The 23,122-nt window shown below is 41.3% G+C and overlaps 1 protein-coding gene across 2 annotated transcripts; it reads left to right on the top strand.

The window, feature by feature from the left end:
• The first annotated feature begins 4,544 nt into the window (after positions 1–4,544).
• On the top strand, positions 4,545–22,096 carry pls3 (plastin 3 (T isoform)). 2 transcript variants are annotated; one of them, XM_056285402.1, is made up of 16 exons: positions 4,545–4,620; positions 9,745–9,850; positions 10,606–10,757; positions 14,468–14,597; positions 14,845–14,977; positions 15,154–15,235; positions 15,323–15,488; positions 15,630–15,772; positions 17,412–17,507; positions 17,621–17,816; positions 17,915–17,993; positions 18,150–18,267; positions 18,362–18,495; positions 19,552–19,675; positions 20,510–20,634; positions 20,749–22,095. In XM_056285402.1, exons 2-16 carry the CDS (start codon positions 9,790–9,792, stop codon positions 20,879–20,881), a joined length of 1,872 nt encoding a protein of 623 aa, XP_056141377.1. In that variant the 5' UTR covers positions 4,545–4,620; positions 9,745–9,789; the 3' UTR covers positions 20,882–22,095. The 2 variants fall into 2 exon arrangements, with proteins under 2 accessions (XP_056141377.1, XP_056141378.1); XM_056285403.1 differs by lacking the exon at positions 4,545–4,620 and adding an exon at positions 9,370–9,450 and having other exon boundaries at positions 20,749–22,096.
• The last annotated feature ends 1,026 nt before the right edge of the window (positions 22,097–23,122 follow it).

Raw genomic sequence — 23,122 nt, 5'->3', positions numbered from 1 at the left:
CATCAAATCCTCGTAGTTTGTACGGTTGAATTGTTTGTATTCAACAAATGTTGAATTGTTTGTACGGTTATGGGATCGAGGCTGGAGTCAAATTATGACCTCAAACATCATGACACAAGAAAGCTGATGGAATCGTTGTCAAACTTGAGGTGGTCTTGGGCGATAGCAACTGAAACAGTGGCGTGTCGTGACTTTTCCACTAGGTGGGGCTGCTTTGAATCGGCACGTCAGAATTACAATTTTTCTTGACACACAGCAGGCATAGGAGTCTAGCCCCCTAGCCCAGGATACATAATTTCATCATTTTTTAATAAATATACACAAGTCTACTGCCAAACGTCAGATACATTTTAGAAATAAACAGAACTCATTTACTTTTCAGTTTGCCTGTCATTGTCTGACATGTAATGTAGGCTTGATAACATGCATTAATTGAATTAGACAATTAAATTAAAGTGATAGGCTTTTAGTGATTTTTTTGTGCATTTGAAAGTTATTCCATTTAAGCCACAACTAATCATATTTTCAACCATAAACATCATTCCCAGCCATATAAATCTCATTAAATTATAGCATAAATACAGGAAGGTCTTCAACAAATAGACGTACATATTGTGCACAGGAAGTGTTCCACATAAAATAAGCAATGAGAAAAAAACCCCTAAACTATCGTAACATAGGCCTACTACGTATTGATCGATAAGCATTTGGAAGTCCCCGCATCACGCTCGCACCTTCGTAAGCCTGCGCTATCACTTTATCCCTCTGCTGCTCTCCCTTCTATCACTTTATCCCTCTGCTGCTCTCCCTTCCATCACTTTATCCCTCTGCTGCTCTCCCTTCTATCACTTTATCCCTCTGCTGCTCTCCCTTCCATCACTTTATCCCTCTGCTGCTCTCCCTTCCATCACTTTATCCCTCTGCTGCTCTCCCTTCTATCACTTTATCCCTCTGCTGCTCTCCCTTCCATCACTTTATCCCTCTGCTGCTCTCCCTTCTATCACTTTATCCCTCTGCTGCTCTCCCTTCCATCACTTTATCCCTCTGCTGCTCTCCCTTCCATCACTTTATCCCTCTGCTGCTCTCCCTTCTATCACTTTATCCCTCTGCTGCTCTCCCTTCCATCACTTTATCCCTCTGCTGCTCTCCCTTCCATCACTTTATCCCTCTGCTGCTCTCCCTTCTATCACTTTATCCCTCTGCTGCTCTCCCTTCTATCACTTTGTCCCTCTGCTGCTCTCCCTTCTATCACTTTATCCCTCTGCTGCTCTCCCTTCTATCACTTTGTCCCTCTGCTGCTCTCCCTTCTATCACTTTATCCCTCTGCTGCTCTCCCTTCTATCACTTTATCCCTCTGCTGCTCTCCCTTCCATGGCAGGATGTGTTCTAATTGATTGAGAATTTATGTGGCAACAGTCTCGGCATTGGCAGTCTGTATGGGAATAAAACTGTAAAAACGCTTCTGAACCTGATGTGATTTGTCAATATAACGTAGTACAAGCACTGACACTGCGTTGATACGTCAGTGGGTTCGTCGGCCTGAATGGCTAGAAAGTCTGCGTTTTAAATCTCATCTACTATATACTCACGCATGATCCCAAACATCCAATCCAGCAGTTCATTCTGAATAAAATTTGATGTACCTTTAAACACGGTTGCCGTTTCCAAATGTTGTTTCAACACACTGTCCAATTCAGCAGCAAAATTCACTATTCTGATAAAAATCCCAGGGTTGGCAGCAGGCACGGCGTTATGGGTGGGCCTGACGGTCCTAGGCCCGCCCACTTTTCACCAGGCCCACCCTACAATTTTCCTACCCCAAAAAAATTTTTTTTAACAAATTTTCATTAAGTCATAAATGATTCGAAATCAGCCAATAATCGCATGATTTTGTGCTAAAAATAGTTTTTATAAACACAATTTTATATGTTGATGTTCACGCGTAAGCATGAGACACGTGATGTGATGTTCGACGCCGGCGGGATAGGCTAGGCTAGGCTAGGCTAGTTCCAACTGCCATACCATGAAATGCCTTTGCAATGCAGCCGACTTTGTTGCTAGATGGTCTGAGGCTGAGCCATGTAAAAAAGAAAGGCCGATGTTCATTACTACAGGATGCCTACTCTGTGACGACAATACATTGTTTAATGCATCTTCTCTATGTGCCTTTATGAAATCGAAAAAAACCCGGTGTTAATGAAATCATCTAGCATAGCCCATTGTCTTGTGATCATAGAGATTTGTAGACTGTGATCGATAGTGATTGATAATGAACTCTAGTAGCATGTCTTTACATGACAGATGACGTTATGAGCGAGTTCTGAATACTGGCTCGCTGCTCTGCTCGCGTTACTCAGGCGTCCCAATTCAATTCATTTAAACCTCCTTCCCAAAAGGGACTTACGCAACGCTGTAATACCAAACTGCACCACTCTAGGTAGCGCGTAGGGTGGGCATTAGGACAGGGCCTTTGATTGGACTGTGGTTGCTTGGTCACAGACCAAACTGCGCCCTCTATTGGTCGGTTAGTGATAGAATTATAGTTCAAAATGGTCACTCACTGGCTTTCAACGTTGGCAAGTGATGGTACTGCTGCTGTTCAAGCAATATGTATTTTGCACTGAGTAATTTTTAACATTTTGGCTCATTTTGTCAATGTTGCATGAATTATGAGGGGTTTTTGTGATTACATTTGTTATTATATCTAGCTCGATTTTGGTCTCAAAATGCACCAAATTGATGCATTTAAATTGTCAATATTGAAAAAAATTTCCCCCTAGGGAATTCCAGGCCCATCCATAATTGGCCTGGCCCACCCAAAACTGAAATCCTGGAGCCGTGCCTGGTTGGCAGTATCACTGCTCTCATCGTGGCCACGTAATCCAAGTTCATATGCTCCACAAAGTTTGACACAGCCAATAATCCTTGAAACTCGGCAAAACACTCTCACACAGAGGAGACAGATGCGGGTTCAGGCTACAAGCGCTTACGCAGACCGACGTGAAGCCTCTCCAAGACTCGACCCGGAATGTCTGCAAAGCACCCAGTCAAATAGTCCCCAGCACAGGTGCACGTAATCACATGCCAACCAGTACGCAGGTGCCACTCATACTGGCTGATTGCAGGCCGATAGGGAAATGTCACCTGTTGGCTGCTGATCCTCTGGCCAGTGATCGTGTCACCGATATGTGGAGTCGCCAGCCGCTTCTTTTCACCTGACAGTGACGAGTTTCGCCAGGGGGACGTAGCACGTAGGAGGATCACGCTATTGCCACCAGCCCCCCGAGCAGGCGCCCCGTCCAACCAGAGGAGTCGCTAGTGCAGTGACCAGGACACATAGGTCCAGATTCCCACCCGCAGACACGGCCAGTTGTGTCTGTAGGGACGCCCGACCAAGCCGGAGGTAACATAGGGATTCGAACTGGCGATCCCGTGTTGGTAGGCAACGGAATAGACCGCCACGCCACCCGGACGCCCCCACCGATTATGTTTTCATCTGTTATGGTGCTCCAAGCCTCCAACACCAGATTTTGTGTAGTCTAGTCTGTCACTATCTTGGCCTTGCGCTGTCTATCACTGTCTTGGCCTTGTTATTATGACTCTTCTATAGCACAGCGGTCTGGTCTCCTAGTAATCATTCCATTTAGGCGTCAACTGTGCAGCGCATTTCGAGTTTGCTGGTCGTTTTAAAGCTGCGTGCTTTCACTTTTTTCATTCGCTACTGACATTACGTTATGGTACGTCTGATTGTGATGGGCAGGCCGGGGCCCACTTTGACCATCTTCCATCTGGGCCTGGTGCTGACCCGCTATGCTTGCGGTGCTACATAGTAATGATATGTAGTAATGAGTGCATATTATGCTGTGTGCAGTAAGTGTAATTTCATTTTAGATCATCAACAGGATAACAAATTGAGATTCAAAGTACCACGTGGGTTATATATCGGTATGACAGACAAATTGTCGTCATTAGAGATAAAAAAAAGTCAAGTGCAAGACACAAAATACAGATAAATAGGAGTACAGTGCCAATAGCCGAAGCCAGTAACATCACTGGATGATTTAGTTTAGCTGCAAAGTGCCAACATGGAAACTTAGTTCACCTCCTATCTATCAGGTCTGCACCACCACATCACTCTTTCCAGCCATCGGCGCCAACTCTTTGATGATTGTCGATGGTCATCTGAAAGAACGTTTTGCTTGTATTTCCCCCCATTTTCTCCTCCACAAGATAAATAAATAGATAATAAAATAAATCTCTGATGTCCAGAAAATAAAACTCGTTAAAGCTATCAGTTAAGTATTTTTTAAAGTTACAGTTAGAATCATCATCGAAGTGTTTGGGGGGTTTTGTCGCGCAACCACGCGTCATCCTCAGTCCTTGAGAGATATTCGGGTATTTCACTGTGTTTTTTTTTTGGCATTTCATTGTATTTCGTTATTTCTTTATTTGATCTTATTTGATGTTTAGGCAGGCGAGGCAGCGACCATCACACTAATCAGACGTCAGGGCGGGGGCGGGGCTAACATTCCTCCCGCTGTCTACTTTGCTCCTACGTGGATGAGGGAGGACGTCTCCGGTCCCGACTGGACTGTGTCTGGAAATTCAGGCGCACTGAAAGTGAGTAGCAATTTCCTATCAACTTCTGGATAAACAACTTGCGACATGCACATGAACTTTGTAGCGCAACGTTTCGCGAAACGGTCTCCGTATTTGTAATCGGTCATCTAGTCCAACGACTGTGTGTGTATTGTTGGGTTTTTTTTTTGTTGTTTTTTTTCTTCTCCTGTCTATCAGGTAGCGTGATAGGGTAAAAACAGTTTGTTTCCTGCCTATAACACTTCATGTTTGTTGCCCGCTGCCTCAGGTCTAACTACACCTTTTATGTATACATATATGTATATATATATAAACGTGAACCTCTCCGGCTCTTCGACGCCTGCCTGTTAGGATTATTGCAAGAAAGACTCCCTGTAATTTCCAGTAACCCTAATTTTTGTCAAGAGGAAAAGTTCCGCCAAAGTCCCACACCAGCTCATATTTCAGCCTGTCAGTGACTTGGTACTAAATGCCAGCCCCTGCGTATGTTTATTTAGATGGGATGTTCATGTAATTTCTGTTTTCCGGGAAATTTCAGTCAACATTTTGTGAAACATGAATAAAATCCTCCCCAAAAAGGGAGAAACATGAGTCAGGACTAGGTGCGCTTCTTAAGTGTACCGACGCACGCCGGAGGTAGGGCACATGGGCGTAGCTGTGTTTCCGTTTAAAACTGGTGTATGACGCGCCCTGTACATTAAACACACATACACCATTAACGTGCATACAAAGCAGGGTATGGGGCTGTCATCGCCATCGCTCCTCACAATACAAACAAAATGCACAGGGTAAATAATGCACATTTATTTTCTTTACATTCAGGCTTAGCTGAGGGCAGTCTGTATACTGCGGTTGTCTAATAAAAACAAGTGACAGCTCTGCTAAATATTGGGAATGGAATTTGATGTGTCTTGCATGTGTAATCTGTTTAGTCACTCATCCCTGGTGCTACCACTAATTGTTGATTGCTGGAAAGGCTTATTTTTTTTTCTCTATGAAAAGGTTTTGTTTGTTTTGCAGATGCTCTGTGGGGAAAAATTAAAACAGTGCTTCCACTCAAGTGGTATAACAGCTGTCATTGCAGAGAAATAGATGACTCTATATTGGAACTGTTCTCTGTTTCAGAGAATGTTCATCGTTGTACTGTTGGTATCAGTGTTGACAAGGTGTTGTACATCCCCCAGTGGGAAAGAAAAATGCCCTATTCTTTGTAATTGTGCTTGTCATAAGTTACTTAGATTGGTGTCTGTGCATGGCTAGTATTGCCTCTGTACGTGCATTAGGTGAGATCTTTGCATTCGACGTTTGCCTTGCTCATGCTGTGGGGTTGGTGTGAGCACCTGCATGCTTTTAACGCAGACATTACATTTCTTATCTCTGCAAAGAGAAACCAGACAGTCGAGAAAGAAGAGGAAGTGTGCATAACGTTATTTTCCACCCTTAACACAGTCATATGTGCAAATGAACAGGTTGCACTACTCCGTTCCATCTGGATTTCAACCAGGTGCCCTTAGTTGTCACTCACTGCAGGGAAAAGGCACAAGTTATCTACTGGCAAACTTTTACATTCATTAACCATTTACTCTTTGTCATTTTCTTGTAATTTTATTTTGAATATTCTGAAACTGGCTTGAATCCATGGAAATTACAGTGGGATATACTGTGTACTAATCTTTAGGGTTCTGCCACTTGTAGTTACTTATAGTGTACTACTTGCTTATAATGTGATATTTTATTTATTTCCAAGGAGAAATTCTTCTTTCTGCTTGCCTAAACTTAAGAGGGAGGTCAGAGCACAGGGGCGACTATAGCAAAGCTCTTGCCAGGAGCTCGTAGAACTCAGTGTCTTGCTTATGGACACTTACGCAGGGCAACAAGGGCTTTAAACTAATGCCTTGCTTGAATAACAGTGTCCATGCTCTCTACCCTACCTTCTACCTTTTTATACTGGTACCCTGAAACTGAATGCAGTTTTATAGGGTCATACTTGGTTCTGTTTATAGATGTGGTCATGTAGTATTCTTTAAATGTTGTGTTGTCAAAGTATTAAATGACAGCACACTTTTTGAGTCTTACAGGTGTGGTCACTTAACTGAAAAAGCCTTGCCCAACCGCTTCAGGTCTTCAGTAACCTGTCTAATGACATTCCTCTGTGATGGGTATTACTGGCTCCTGTGTTTACACCTTTGCTTGCGGTTTACTGTTGCACAGTTGGTTTAAGATGGCTTCATTTCAGAAAATAAGGTGTTTGGTTTTTCTGTTTTGTTTAGCCAATGACTGTTTTAATTAGAATATTTGCAAGATAAGCCACATATACTCCTGCCTAGCCTACCTTTTCTTTAAGAATCAGTACATAAACCAGGTTGTTCTGCTCCCTGCTGCAAGTGACGTATATATTGAGTTGTGTAAACCGGGCCTGTTTGTTGTCGTCACCTCTTCCTTACCTGTCAGTGTGGCCCTGCTTATCTCATCTACACAGCCTGAAAAGGGGGGAAAGGAGAATTGAAAGGCTAATGTTCCAGAGCATACAGTCTTTGTTAGCCACTTCATTTCACATCTGCATGTGATTGTGACAGGGCGGAAAATGTCCGTGTTCTTGCAGACTGTGTTGGGTGTGGGCACATGAATTTGACCACACTTGGGAAGGGTGCCCGATCTATTTGTGTGCGTTACATTTCCCATGTTTCTGTGTGGATGAAACACCGACGGGGCGGAGTCTGTCGGCGCTATCCACCAGACGCTGCCATCTGGGAACAGTCCCCGACTTTGAATGTAGTGAAAGATCCATCAAAGGCAATTGTAAATGGTGTTGATGTGTTTTTTTGGCTAAGCAATTAAAGCTGGTATTTGAGGGGGAAAATACTTGTGTATCTGAGACTTGTAGGCCTATTTGGGTTTTTTTCTCTTCATCACAGACTCTGTGGGGCTATTTTATGGTAGCAATTTTGGTTCTTTGTGATTAAAATGTTGCATTTATCCAAGTTCAATTAGGAAATCAAAATAACTCAAACAAAGGCACTCAATTCTAAGTTTGGAAAACTTTTTTTCCAGTGTTTCCCTTCTTTGTCTAGTTCAGAGTGAAAACATGATAACATCATTCTCGATACAGATATTCCTGTATTGCAGCCAAACATTGCTTTTGTACTGTCATTTCAAAAATGCATCTTGATTCTGCAGTTCCCAGCAGCTACCATTGTTGTCATGCTTCTAGGAAAACAAGGGCTTGAATCAAATACAAAGGCAACTTTTAAAAACGATGAGCAGTGTGCAATAATTTTGCCATGTTGCCTAAGCAAACATCATGCAGCTGTCAAAGACAGCAACTGTCGTCGGAGCCTGACACTCGGCACTCGTTTTCTAGTGTCACAAAAGATTTATTGCTTGAGTTTACGACGATGATTACAAACCCTCTATTCTTCTGTACCACCGATACCTCTCACATTTGTCTACTGCCATCTGTGCCCTTTGCTCCGCATGCTTACCCCTTCTTACATTCCCCCCTCGCCATCTCCCTGTTGGGGGTGTGACAAGGGTTGGCAAATGAGGTAATGTTTGTAGTTCTTTACTGAAGTTGGGCAAATTTCAGCTGCCTCTTTTCGTGTCCTTCTGGAGAAAAGCTAAATATAGAATCGGCCTCAGCGTCATTTTCCTAATGGTTTACTGGTTTGACGATCAGGATTTTGCACATGCCCTCATTTAGTCATTTAGTAACATACGTGGTGAGTGAAAACGCTTTGCTTTTTCTATTGCATTGGCTAAGTGATGGGAAAAAAAATTCTGCATCTTGTTCATTGTTCTATTCATCCATTTTCTGCTTCCCTCGGCTTATGCTATCCGTCATTGCACAGAAAAACAAACAGGATGTGAGTTGATTGGTCTTGTTGGAGCTCCCTTTCGAATTGAGGTAAAAAAAAAAAAAGAAAAGCGTTTTGTTTTCATCACCTTTATTATATCATTGGCCTTTTTAGGACGCTAAACATAGCACTGTAGAAAGTTGAGTCACCACTTAGTTCACTCACAGCTGCTGCTGAATCTTCTCTCCTGAATACAATCAATAGTTTCATTCATCGCTCGGTGTTCTGGACCGTTGTCCATTGTTTGTCTATTTGAATATGTGCCTGTGATGCCACTACTGATAGAGAAAACCTAGATCCCCGATTTCGCCTCAACTGGTGTGTTACAGCAACAGTGAATTGATTGTTGTGATTATATCCCCCATTCATAAACACGAATGAGAAAACATCGATGTAACTGATTCCCAATCCATTTATATTTCCCCACATTCAAGAGTTTTGCCCTCTTAGAGCTTTGTCAGAGAGGAATGCTATCATTCCAGATGAGCCTTGAAGTACCCAGAAAGGGTAAGTGAGACAGCACACCCTGCTCACCTCCTTTTTATAAGTGAAGCACATTCTGCCCAGGCCTACTGCATTCCTCGACCACTAGAACATGGGAAGGAGGTGCCTAAGGGAATTCCTTATTTCTTACTCGGATATTCAGATGGTTCTTTAGCCTTAGAATAGTTTTGTTAAATGAAGCGATTTCCTTGGAAAAAGAAATGGGGGAGGGGGGGATAAGAAAACAGGCTGTGGCCTGATTTATAAAACTTGGAGATGAGTCTCTCTTGGTGCATAGAAAACATTTTTGTGCTCAAATGTAAAAGTCTTTCCTGGACAGCCATAATTGGTGTCAATTTATGATCTCCGGTCATCATGGTTTAGAAAGATAACATGCTTCTCAGAAATAATCCAGCAGCTATGCAGTCATTGAAGAGAACTAAGTGGCTGGTTGTGGCAGAAAGCAGACGTTAGGCTGACGTGTAGATCTGGACCGTGGCGTTTAGATATGGAGGTGGGTGTGGATCCAGTCACAGCCTTATGTGTCCGCACCAGAGTTTGGGTTTAAATCAAATAGCCTCAGGCAGCTAGCATAGGGAATTGGAAGAATTTGTAGCCTAAGTTGGGCTGCAGTAATCTAGATGTGTTGAAGTGACTAAAGGGGTGTTTTAGGGAGGCCAATGAGGAGGGATTTGCACTGGTCTACACAGGTTTTTTCTTCTTCTCTGTACCTGTTCTTTTTTTCTTCTCTGTACTCCTGCCCTGGTCCTCCACAGAATCTAAGAATTGGTCCACTTTCTCTCAACAGGACTCATCTCTCTCCGACTGACCCCCTCAGGTCAATCACAGGAAAATGGCTGGAAAGATTGCAAAAGAAGAGCTTGAAGAACTGAGAGAGGCATTCGAGAAAGTTGGTGAGTTTGAGCTGAATGTATCGATCTGCCGCTGTGACTTTAATAGCTGCATATGAGTCCATAGCCGCTACCTTGTGCCCGCACCAAGAGCATCAAAGGTTGCTAGCTACTCACTGCCGGCTCTCTAACAGGGGGGCAGGTTGTTCAAGCTGTGTTGCAGATGTCAAGTTTAGTTGTTCCCAGTAGCCAGTCAGATTTTGTAATGGCTTGCTTGGTCGCTGCATCAGTGCGTCATCACTATTTGGCATACAGTTAACCTCAGTTCAACTACAACTCATCCTTTAGGGATGGCATCGACATAGTGACGGCTGGTCCTCGTCGCAAGCTGTCACAGAAAACAAATGATTGTCAGCTGCTTTTGTCACTCATGACATTTTTGGTGCCTGTGCAGGGTTATTAAAACTCTGCCCCCCCTCAGCATTTCCACATTTTGACTTCAGATAATAAAGAGGTGAAGTAGAATTGCAGACTTGTCTCACTGGTTGACCTTTCTGTTCTTGCTCTGAGAGGGTTTTCTCTTCTGAGTGTGGAAAAAGTTGTCAGGTTGAATGCTTGTCTGATTGGGGGGGGGCATAAGATATAATTATTTCTTATTGTGGAGTCTTATTTTAGAACCTCTACGTTAAAGTAATTAATTTGTTTAATAATTCATTTTATTGGACACAATTTACTTGCATGGGTGGGTACATGTTACCTGCGTGACTCAACTGTACCATGTTTTCTGATGCCTAATTTTCTTCATTGTTATTCTTCAGATCTTGACAGCAATGGTTACATCTGTGACCACGAACTCCAAGTGCTCTTCAGAGAGGCAAACTTTCCCCTGCCCGGCTACAGGGTGCGGGAGATCATCCAGAAACTTGACCGCAACAACGATAACAAGATCAGCTTTGATGAGTTTGTGTTGGTATGTTAACTTTCAGAACAACTCACTTTGTCATTCTCGAGGAGTCGGTACTAGATCAGGTTTGACAGGCTTTCACCTATTGGTGAGAGATTGTCGTTGTGAGTCGGTCTCTGTCCTTTTGACTGATAAAAGTACCACTGATTCCTGAGTGGGACCTCTGTACAACGCAGCTTTTATGAAGGCCGAGTGTTCACCACATGCACAGAACCGTCAAACCCCCGTCCCCATCACAGGCACAAACTCGCAGAAAGAGGAAATGAGGTCGGCAAAGTGGTGTGAGTTCCAGTATTTGGTTTCGCCTGTGATGAGGGAGCAATTATTTACAGGGCTGGACTCTGGTACTTTGCAGTAACAGGATTCAAAATGCAAAGATACCCCTATGGGAGGGGTAAACAAAACCCAAGCATGTTTTTCTTTCTTTGAAAATTCAAAAACACAGTGTCTCGGTTTGAGTCTTGGCCTGCAGAGCACTGGAATATGTGAACAGAAGCTTCTTTTTTCTGTTAAACCCATAATGGTAGCAATGTTATTATACAGTGGCAGAGGTCAACTCTACCCGAAAAATGTTTCAGTCATGAGCAGGACGAAAGTGCAATGAGCCCATTCATAAACGTACTATTTTAGGCATTACTGTAAATTCATGTAATGATTGGAGCCTTTTTTTGTGTAGGTTTAGCTATATTTACAAAGGACATCACACCTTTTGTGAAAGCACAAGTGAATGCTTGATTCATTGTTTAGTTTGCTTCTGAGCTTAATTTTTTTTTTCACATCATATGTGTAATGATCAATATTGGCTACAAAGGTATATATGTTGACATGTACACATTCTACCTAGAGTGAAATGTAAGGGTAAGCTCACACACTGAGACCTCTTGTTTGTTTATGGTAGTGTGATCATTTTTACCAGTTTAAATTTAAACCACACCAGGCCGAATTGTAGCTCATTGTAGTTCTTTAAGGCTGAGGTCACCATTGATAATTTCAGACATGGATTATCGCCCTATTATCTGCAATTGAAAATAGAATCTCTATTGTCCACGCAGCGTTGTATGACACAACACTTACTTTGTTTGCTGCTTGTTAAATAACCTATGAACTCGCACCATATTCTTTTCCGTGGTCTTTCGCTGTTGTAATGTGAGCAAGTTGCTGAGGGGGAAAAAGGGCACAACACTGTGGTACTTACTGTAGGTGCATTCTGACGACTTTGCTGGTTTGGTTTGACTGAGTATTTTCAAGGCCCTTTTAATGACATGTCAGCCCACATATGTTCCCTCCCTGATGAACAGACATTTCAGTGGTGCTGCCATGTCCTCCCTGATGACCTTGGTTTTTATAAAAACGCAAACACAACAAGACACAATCAGGACTGCCGGGACAGAATGTTAGTAAGGTTTAGGCTGTTGCAAAAGTAAACTTGCAGCCACTGGAGGATGAGATGGGCTGTGTGCAACATGGTGAATGAGAGGGAGGCCATACCAGAGAACAATATTCAAAGAATGAGCAAAAGAAACATGCCTCAAATAATACAAGTTATGACTGAATATAGCTAATTTATTAGGATCCTAAGAGAAGATTATTTTTGTTTCTTCATGACTGCAACATTTTTATTTCACCAAAAATTGCACATGCAATGAAGAATTCAGTTTGTGCTTGAATGGTTGTAAAGCTGACCTCTGTGTACTGCAACGTGCTGACACTGCAGAAGCACTGAACACAAATATTTAGACAGCTCTCAGGAGCATTATTGGGCGATGCTTTCGTTTATCCTTAACACCATAGTGTGTTATTGGGTCTCCCATCTGTAATCAACAGATGGGTCTCCCATCTGTTGATTACAAAAAGCTTCAATATAAAATGATCCAGTTGGTCTTAATCTATAAGCCAATCCAATAAACCCACTGACCATCACAATAAAGGGATATTCTCTCATCCCAAAGCCAAATTGTTCATAAATTTCTCTGGATGTGTTATTGGGTTGATTTTCATTTTTATCTGTGATATTGGCGTTAATCTTTTGAACCAGAGTTTAGCTATAAGAAAAATGTGTACCCAATTCGGTAATTTTCTATGCCAACAATGGAGTGAACTGCAGGTTCAGTTTAAAGTCAATTTTCTATCGATGTCATTAAATTACTGTTTATTTAAACTTGTCATATGATTATGAAATCTTTTTGGGGACGTTTTGGATTTCATGACACGGTATTGCTTCATGTTATGTTTTACAACTGACAGCTAGTTATGGACTCGATTAAAGATAGTAGGTTATAGACTAATGCCCTTTAACACATTTAGGGCTTTATTTTAATGATCTAAGTGCATGGTCTAAAGCGCAAATGCATCTAGGGCGTGTCCAAATCCACTTTTGCTAGTTTAACGGTGGGTAATCTGAGTGCAAAGTAAAGCACTGGTTCAAAGGGGTGGCACTTAGTCTCTTAATTAATCATAGGTGTGTTTTGGGCATAACATGAATTGAACCAATCAGTCAGAGTTATCTCCCATTTCCTTTAAAAGCCAGGTGCGCTTGCACCTTGGCAGAGATTGCTATTATAGTAGCGGATTTGCCAAATGGTATACATCCAAGGACACTCGACCCGATGATGATGATGATGCCAAATGGTATGCGCATAGTATCTTAATAATGACTGGGTGGTGTGGCAGTCTATTCCATTGCCTGCCAACACAGGGATCACCGGTTCGAATCCCCATGTTACCTCCGGCTTGGTTGGGCGTCCCTACAGACACAACTGGCCTTGTCTGTGGGTGGGAAACCGGATGTGGGTATGTGTCCTGGTCACTGCACTAGCGCCTCCTGCGGTCGGTCAGGGCGTCTATTCAGGGGGGAAGGGGAACTGTGGGTAATAGCGTGATCGTCCCACATGCTACGTCCCGCTTGTGAAACTCCTCACTGTCAGATGAAAAGAAGCAGCTGGTGACTCCACATGTATCGTAGGAGGCATGTGGTAGTCTGCAGCCCTTCCTGGATCAGCAGAGGGGGTGTAGCAGCCACCAGAATGGCTCGGAAGAATGGGGTAATTGACCAGATACAATTGGGGAGAAAAATGGGGGAAAAAATCAGAAAAATAACAGTAAAATACTGCTCCATTGATTTAAGACCACGTTTTTGTTGCTCAACTGTGCAATTGCTTTCCGCTGCCTCAAGGTAGCAATGTGCCAGCAATGCGCATGACCACACCACATTTTAAGACCAACATGCCCATGGACGCTCAGATGGGCGCAAATACCTTTGCTATTTCAACAACATGGGTGCTGGGCGGGAAAATGACAACTTTGTCGGTCTGAAACTAGCAAAGACATTTGCGTTGCGTTTGGCACTGCTTTGCGCTGGATGTAAGATAGGACCCTTAGTCTTGTTGCAGATTTAATGTTAATACATTGACAGTATTTGTATTATTGACTTCCAGACAATTATTTGTAGATTTGAGTCCTTGAAGACTTTAAAATGTTAAGGGATTATTGAGAATAGGACCTTTCTTTGTCAATTCACCTGCAAGTTTACAATGGTCCCCTCAAGAACAAGTTGCAGCAGCATTTTATCCCTCCTCAGCTTTCAAAGTTCGGTTGACAGTTATGTTCAGTCAAACATTAATTGTGAGGGGAAAAAGCAAAACATTCAGAGGCTTATGAATTGAATGAGAATTAAGTACTGGTGCTTCTTTTTATAATTTTTGATCCCCCCCCCCCAGATGTTCCAAGAGCTGAAGAGCTCTGACATTGCTAAAAGCTTCCGAAAGGCCATCAACAGGAAGGAAGGGATCCTGGCCATTGGCGGGACATCTGAGCTGTCAAGTGAAGGCACTCAGCACTCCTTTTCTGGTAAAATATGCAAATAGTGCTGAGATGTTTGACCTATCCCTTTCTTTTCAGGTTGAACAGGTACAGATTGAAGGCAGGAATTCTCAGTGAAACGCCACTTGTGCCTGTCCAAAGGCCAAGCTGGACAATATGACATATTGAAAGTGTTCAGTATGATTCTTCTTAAGAGGTGTCTTTAGAAGAGTGCAGTATTGTTTTTTGCTGGATGGCGCTTTTAGCTGATGTCTTACTATGTTCGCTCCCACAGAGGAGGAACGATTTGCATTTGTGAACTGGATCAACAGTGCCCTGGAAAATGACCCTGATTGCAAGCATGTCCTGCCCATGGACCCCAACACAGACTCGCTCTTTAAGGCTGTTGGAGATGGTATAGTGCTCTGGTGAGGCCTTTACTTCTACAGTTCTTCTTCAAAACAACAATATAACAGCCTCCCTCACCTAGCTAACCCACTGAGGGGACCTATACAGAATACTGTAACTGTTAGTTACCTGTATCGCTTAACACTAGGATGCTGTAAACCTTTCATTCATCATTCATGTTTCTGTGGTTTTGCAGCAAAATGATCAACTTGTCCGTGCCAGATACCATTGATGAACGAACCATAAATAAAAAAAAGCTGACACCATTCACAATACAGGTCAGTGATTGTGTTTATATGTGAGTCAGCTTGTCTTTTACCTTTTTCGAATGAGTCCTCACAGGCTGATTTTTTGTATCTTAACAGGAGAATCTGAACCTGGCGCTGAACTCGGCCTCTGCCATTGGCTGCCACGTGGTGAATATTGGGGCTCTAGACCTGAGGGAGGGGAAGCCCCACTTGGTGCTGGGCCTGCTGTGGCAGATCATCAAGATTGGTCTGTTTGCCGACATTGAGCTCAGCAGAAACGAAGGTGCGGGGGCACAGTTACCATGTCCTCCAGGATAGATTATATTCAGATCGCTTTTTTCTCCTTAGTTTTTTCTCTCTCAGCAGTTGTGGAATGCCTTTTGAAGTGGTGTACCTGACAATTAACCCCCACTTCTAACTGCAGCTTTGGCAGCCTTGCTAAGAGAAGGAGAGACCCTAGAGGACCTGATGAAGCTGTCTCCAGAGGAGCTACTCTTGCGCTGGGCTAACTTCCACCTAGAAAACGCTGGCTGGCAGAAGATCAATAACTTCAGCTGTGACATCAAGGTGGGACTGCTTATCATTATTGCCATGGTAACGGTTTGACCATGTGTTGTTGTTTTTTCAAGTATGGTATTGGCCAAAAAAAATTTATACACAGGTTTATAAAGATAGTTGTTTGTCTGTTTTGTAATCACAAAGGAGTAAGCCTATATAGACATAGGGTTGCATACCAAAAGCCAATGATCCTAAGCAGTGACGTTCTAGTCTCACAACTGACTTCCCTTCTTTTTAAATAATTTGTTATTCTTACTTCTAAGAGCCATTTTTTTTATGTATGTTAATCATGCTAGGGTGAATATTGATGCATTTCATCATCAATCACATGCTGGCTTAGGTTTTGTTTTTATACAATATACTTTTATTACAAATGATTGTCATCAGTGACAAACTTTTACAGTAATTTGTCTTAAATGCTGTATCATTTTGCTGGGGCCTGTAGTGTAAATTTGATGAAACTCTACATTCTTTGAGATATCTTTTCTCCATATTACATTCATCCATCCATTATCCAAACTGCTTATCCTGCTCTCAGGGTCGTGAGGATGCTGGAGCCGATCCATATTCAGTTTGGCAAAAAAAATGCTACAACTGTGTGTACTGAAAGTATATTTGCTCATAAGAGGAACATGACTAGGTAGGATGCTCAAATAAAAAACAAAGGATGTGCAATGTGATGAACTGAAATATTTTATGCTATCTCATTTGAGTAAGCAGCAGTGGATGCAGCGGCTTCTCATGCAAATTAAAATGAAAATGCAAAGTGCCTGTCATGGCACAGAACTCTTAAAGGGACAGTTCACCCCAAAATCAAAAATGCATGTTTTTCCTTTTACCTGTAGTGCTATTTATCCATCTAGATTATTTTGGTGTGAGTTGCTGAGTTTTGGCGATATCGGTTGTAGAGGTGTCTGCCTTCTCTCGAATACAATGGAACTGGATGGCACTCGGCTTGTGTTGCTCAAAGCACCAAAAACATACACTTGAAAAATTCAGCAGCAATGTCTCCTTCCAGAAATCATGGCCTGGTTACCCAAGATAATCCACAGACCTTGTTGTGAGCAGTTTCATGTAGGTGTAGTTCAGTCTAAGAAAATAGTTCCTACATGAAATGCTCTCTACTTTTTACATGGCCCGAATAAAAGTTCACATGTTTATCAATTATATTATTTAGCAAATTGAAATTTGATATATCATGAACAAAATTTAGAAATGGATGAGAACAAATGTATTTTCTCATAATTTTTCCAAATCAAAAAAAATTGAAATAATTTTGGAAAATTTCTTAAAATTCCAAGTCCATTTATTTTGTTCTTAAAGACATTTTACATTATTAAAGACAAATTCTATATAAACTATTTCAAAATCAATATTTACCCTTTCTTTCCTCATACATAATGGAAACTAGTGCAATGTTTATGAGGAAAAAAGTAAATATTACAGTTGTAATTTCCTTAACAGTGTTAATGTGGAGCATTAAATTGCCTATGAGATACCATTACATGATAAAAAGAAAGGAAAAATTAATATATGGGCACAGTCAACTACAGATATTAAATAAAGAAGAAAATGCATTCTCCATGATTTGGACAAATCATATTACCCATGTTCACAAACTCATTTTATTCTTTTTTTTTTACCTCAGGACTCCAGGGCATATTTCCACCTCCTGAACCAAATCTCTCCAAAAGGGACAGAGGAGGACCAGCCACGCATAGACATCAACATGGCAGGCTTCAATGTGAGTGCATTGGTAGACACTGCACACAAAAGACATGCCCCAGTGTCTTCACTACTTAACAGAAAGGGTATAGTTTTCAGTTATCCCCCAATTCCTGCGGTCTGTGTGTTCAGGAGAAGGATGACCTGAAGAGGGCAGAGGCCATGCTGCAGCAGGCGGACAGGCTGGGCTGCCGTCAGTTTGTCACAGCAGCTGACGTCGTCAGTGGGAATCCCAAACTCAACCTCGCCTTTGTGGCCAATCTCTTCAACAAATATCCTTCCCTTACCAAGCCTGAGAACGAGGACATCGACTGGGGACTGTTGGAAGGTATTCGTGGAGTAGTAGAAGCCAGAGTTATGCTCCCAAGTTATTCTCACATTTCAGATCAAAAACTTGACCATATTAATGTATTTCTTATTGCTAAGGTGAAACACGAGAAGAGAGAACCTTCCGAAACTGGATGAATTCCCTTGGAGTGAATCCACATGTCAATCATCTGTACGGGTAGGTGTCATTCATGAAAACCCAATTCATAGTTTCCTGTCTGCCAACATGCTAAATACTGTATTTATTTCCAATTTTTTTTCCTACAATAGATGTAAGCTGAATGTTAAGTTTAATGACATCACATTCATATTTTTTCTCTTGTGTACTCTATAGAGACCTACAGGATGCTCTGGTCATTCTTCAACTTTACGAGAAAATTAAAGTACCGGTAGACTGGACCAACAAGGTCAACAAACCACCTTATCCCAAGATTGGAACCAACATGAAAAAGGTGAACCATTTTCACATGGGAGTCTCCTTTTAAACCCTCCAAAACCAAATTCTGACCTTCCTTGATTTTCCATTCCATATTTTGTTGTCCCTAGTTGGAGAATTGCAACTATGCAGTTGAGCTAGGTAAGACAACAGCCAAGTTTTCCCTCGTTGGCATTGGCGGGCAGGACCTGAATGATGGCAACGCCACCCTGACTCTAGCCTTGGTCTGGCAGCTGATGAGAAGGTGAAATGTCTCTAAATCTTCAAAGTTAAATGAAATGGAAAGAAATATAAAACGTTTATCTGATAAGCTCCTGTCATAGGAAATCTTAAGAGTATGTCTGCTTTATTGCATTTTTTCAAATTAAGTGAGCTAAGACACGATACTAAACAAGTATTTGCACTCCTGATGGTCCTGCTAGGAGATTTTATGGACTCGTGTTTAATTGATTTTCACCCTAGTTGAATTGTTAAGTTGGTGCACTTCTGTGGCCTTGCTGCAAATGCTGACCATATTTGCTCCATGAACTAACATCATGAAAGAACCCAGGACTGCAAATTCCCACAGCCAGATTTTATTTTACTGGTTTACAGTTGTGTTGAGGTTGTTGCGTGTTTTGAAAATTTTTATCAATCCTTGAACTAATTAGTCAGTGAGTCCTTATTAAGATAGCCTGCCTTACAAAGTCATGACTAAAAACAAAAAATTGTCTGAAAGTGACTTTTCCGAAAATCTCTGTGTCAGACCTTATAACAACAAGGACATTATCAAAGGGTCTGAGGTGTCCATTGGGAATGTATCCTGTACAGCAGTTAACACAGATAATTGAGTGCAAAGTTAGGAATTGATTTATGAGCAAATAAAATGGATTGGACAAGGTTTAAAACCGGTTCCAAACCTTTCAGACCAGCTAATGAGGAGACCATAAAACCATTGGTGGTTGAAGTATATTCAGAGTTGGAGCTCGAACTGCAGAATTTATAGTTTTTTTTTTTTTTTTTATTTGCCGACAACCTGCGCATACTCAGAAAGCATACCATTATAATAGTCCGGTCTAGCAGTGATATAAAACCTTACATTTGTAATTGATGTTAATTCAGGGTAGATATCACCATCATCATTTTATGAACATCATTTAGGAGTATCCATTCTTTTCACAAAATGAAAATCGTAGGGTTACTCCTCGGTTTCTGGCTTGCAGTTTTGTGCTCTTGAGTCATGGTCCCTTGTTTGGTATATGATTTTATTTGTTGGCCTTTGGCACCAGTCGAGACTGACCTAACTTCTTTACTCTTTCAGATATACCCTGAATGTATTGGAGGATTTGGGCGATGGACAAAAAGCAAATGATGACATTATTGTCAACTGGGTCAATAAAACTTTGTCCGAGGCTGGGAAAGCAACAAAGATTTCAAGCTTTAAGGTTAGCCTATGTCTATTAATTACTTTTTCATTATATTGCTTACATGTCAAAATGAAAAGGCTTATAGCTATAATAAAAAAAAGAAAAATATATGTGAAGTTATAGCTGGATGTGATAATTGGATGACTATTAAGTTAACACTTATTTGGAATACATTTGTTGCTATATTTTCTATGCGTAAGGTTGCACTTCCTTGTCTTTATGCATGCTCAATAATCCAGGTAAGGAAATCATGGATCAGGGATGGTCGTTCCCTCTTCGCGTAGATCACATGCCATCTATGTGAAGAGGAAACAACAATCCCTGAACCGAAAAAAGGGGGTGGGGGCTAAGAGTACATCTGTCACCATCTTACAACGCTGTGATTCCAACCATTCCCAAATCCTCTGTGAATAGTACACATGGCCATTTTAACTCTAGTTAATGGTCACAGCAGTTTGCATATGAAACTGATAATTGGATCGGTCGTTATGCAACTGTATTGTTTATAAGGGTGGGAATACCTTCAGTTGAGGCTGAAGAGGTCACTTAGATGAGTGATGAAATGTTTCTCTCTCAGTAAACATGTCCAGATGAACTGATTCAACTTTCTGTGATTGCACTTCCTTGTGAATTTTTTTTTCATTTGCACTGTATTGCAAATGAGCTATTGCTCACTTGAACTGTTGAACTATTGTTCAGAATTTAAATCATGAACAACTTCAAATTATAATTACATTCTTAATACAGTCACAAAAGTGTCACAAAAGTCACAATAGTTATTTGTGTTAATTCAGCATGTCCAGTTACTATGAGGCATCCATCGTGAACCTTTTTATATGCTGTGGTTATCAGGACAAGGAGATCAGTAGCAGCTTGGCAGTGGTGGACTTGATAGACGCCATCCAACCTGGCAGCATCAGCTATGACCTGGTAAAGACTGGCAGCCTATCAGAAGATGAAAAGCTGGAGAATGCCAAGTAAGAGCCTAATTGACAGGTTCAATAACACAAAAGAAAATTGACTTGTCAATTGTCCCTTGAAATTGTGGTAGAGAAAAATGTCATGATTTCATCCTTTATTGTCACTCCTAGATATGCTGTGTCTATGGCGAGAAAGATTGGAGCACGTGTCTATGCTCTCCCAGAGGACCTCGTGGAGGTCAAGCCAAAGATGGTGATGACAGTGTTTGCCTGCTTGATGGGTCGAGGAATGAAGCGAGCCTAATGGACTGGCTATGTGGCACTTACTTAACGCCTACCTATAAGCCAGTAGCCCAATGGACTGGTTGTGTGGCACTTACTTAACGCCTACCTATAAGCCAATAGCTTTCTGAAGGAGCTCCCCCAGTAAAAGGAATGAAGAAAGATTTCTGAATGAAAATAATGTGACCAAGATGGTTTACAATCAAAATCTAAAGTATGTATGTTAATATTTCCACATCTTTTGGTTACTGGAGGTGTTTACTGAAGGATAATGTGCTTTCGTCTTATTTAAGGGAAGCCCACAGGGCTGAGTTGCTAAAGACATGGCCATATGTTACAGAGGACAATTTGGTGTGTTACTAGTCAATATGCAAATTCCACTTAATGTATAAGAATGCTGTTTTTGAAGTACACGTGTGTATTACACATAATTCCAGCTTCAAAGTTGTTTACATATTTTTACTCAGACTTAAGTTAATTAAATTCCTAGTTTCCATAGCTGACTTGACAAAAAAGAAGTTTGCGAGTTTGGATTTTTAGGTGTGACATCTCTCAAAAAACACCCTAACAATCCCTCTCCCAAAATGAAGTACATGCATGCCTTTATAATAACTGGTATCATAAATTGCTACATATCAATATACAGAAGCCATGAGGTCCTACAGTCGTAATGACCAAGGCTGGTGTGCTGTCTGTATTCTCATACATGTCATTTGTTTGTTTCTTGTGATTATAAAGGGAGGTGAAAGGTGTATGGGATGTCTGGCCTATGTTGTACTGGTCTTTTTTTTTTCTCCCCTTCTTTTTATCTGTTACGTTGGATGAGGAACTGACTAAGTGTAGTCTCCAGGATTCTGCTGTGCCTTCTTGTCTTGGTGACAACTTGTATTGCGCTTTTGAGGCTCACCATTTTCTTTTGTATTCAGCATTACAAAATATAAAACGATATCTCTATTCCAGGTAGCTTCGTGGTAGTCTGTGACAATGTCCAAATGATTAAATTTGGTCATATGTACATATCTACTCCTAAGTGCTTTATACATAATAATAAATATCTTGTTGAAAAAATGATGGGCCTTACTTTTGTAGTTTTTTTTTGGAGGCTTTTGGAGTCCATTTCATTCAACCCCGAATCGCTGTAATGTATAAACTCTGTTGTTTTACTGACCTATTGGTTATATTGTCCTCAACGGACCTAAGATTTAGCCTCATGAAGCCAACCTAAACCTCGCAAGCTGTTTTTGCAATGTCAGTAATTGTCTGGAAAGTGTCCATTGAGAATCGACTGAGCCTGGCAGCTGGAAGCTGGACCAATCAGTGAACTATGGGGAGCGGTTTAGATGAAGAGGACAACCAGCAGTGCCGTATTTTGAAAACGACAAGTCTTGTTTCTACAGCCACATTGTTGATGTGGCCATAGAATTTTTATCATTTGCAAAGACAAAGAATGATGTACCGACATAATAACCAACTACATGGACTGACCTGCTAGCAGTAGTGGTGTTTAATGCTAGCAGACCAGCATATGCAGAAATGTGCTCTGGTTCCATGTCATGGGGTTTGAAGCTCTCGACAGATTAGAGGCTTATCCAATCGCCTTCAAAGTAATTCTGGCCTACACCGATTTGACTATGCCCCTAACCCAAAACAATGCTTATTGATCCATGCCAAACCGTGATGAGTGAAGCGAAATTTGTGGCCTGGCTTTATGAAGCTAGCTAGGGTTCATATTTCTTGGAATTTGTTAGTGTTGGTCTAAATAGCTGGTGTCTGGCCATGACAACATAGCTGCCATCAAAAGATTTTTAGATGAGAAAAGTGCTTTAAAAGTCGTGGGTATCATATAAATGTACTGTATTCTAAGTAAAAACAATAATTATTTTAAAATATCAGTGATGTATTTATTCAAGTGAAACAAGGATTTTCTATACCTTTGCAAGGCATTTATCTCTTTGCATGAATTTAATTTTATCATGTTAGCATCCCGCGACCCCAATTGGGATAAGCGGCTTGGATAATGGATGGATATTAGAATTAACTTTTTGAAGAAACTTTTTTCAATCTTGTCCAAAAAAAAATCCTGAACTATTATATTTGTATGGCTGATTTTATGTGCACCCAGAAAGTATTCACACCCCTTCACTTTCCCCAAATTTTATGTTACAGCCTTATTCCAAAATTGATTAAATTCATTTTTTTCTCATCAATCTACACACAATACCCCATAATGACCAAGTAAAAAAGGTTTTGTAGAATTTTTTGC

The sequence above is a fragment of the Lampris incognitus genome, chromosome 8 (assembly GCF_029633865.1).
Source record: "Lampris incognitus isolate fLamInc1 chromosome 8, fLamInc1.hap2, whole genome shotgun sequence".
NCBI classification, from domain to species: domain Eukaryota; kingdom Metazoa; phylum Chordata; class Actinopteri; order Lampriformes; family Lampridae; genus Lampris; species Lampris incognitus.
The sequence above is the reverse complement of the archived record's forward strand: the minus strand, read 5'-3'. Positions and strand labels throughout refer to the sequence as shown.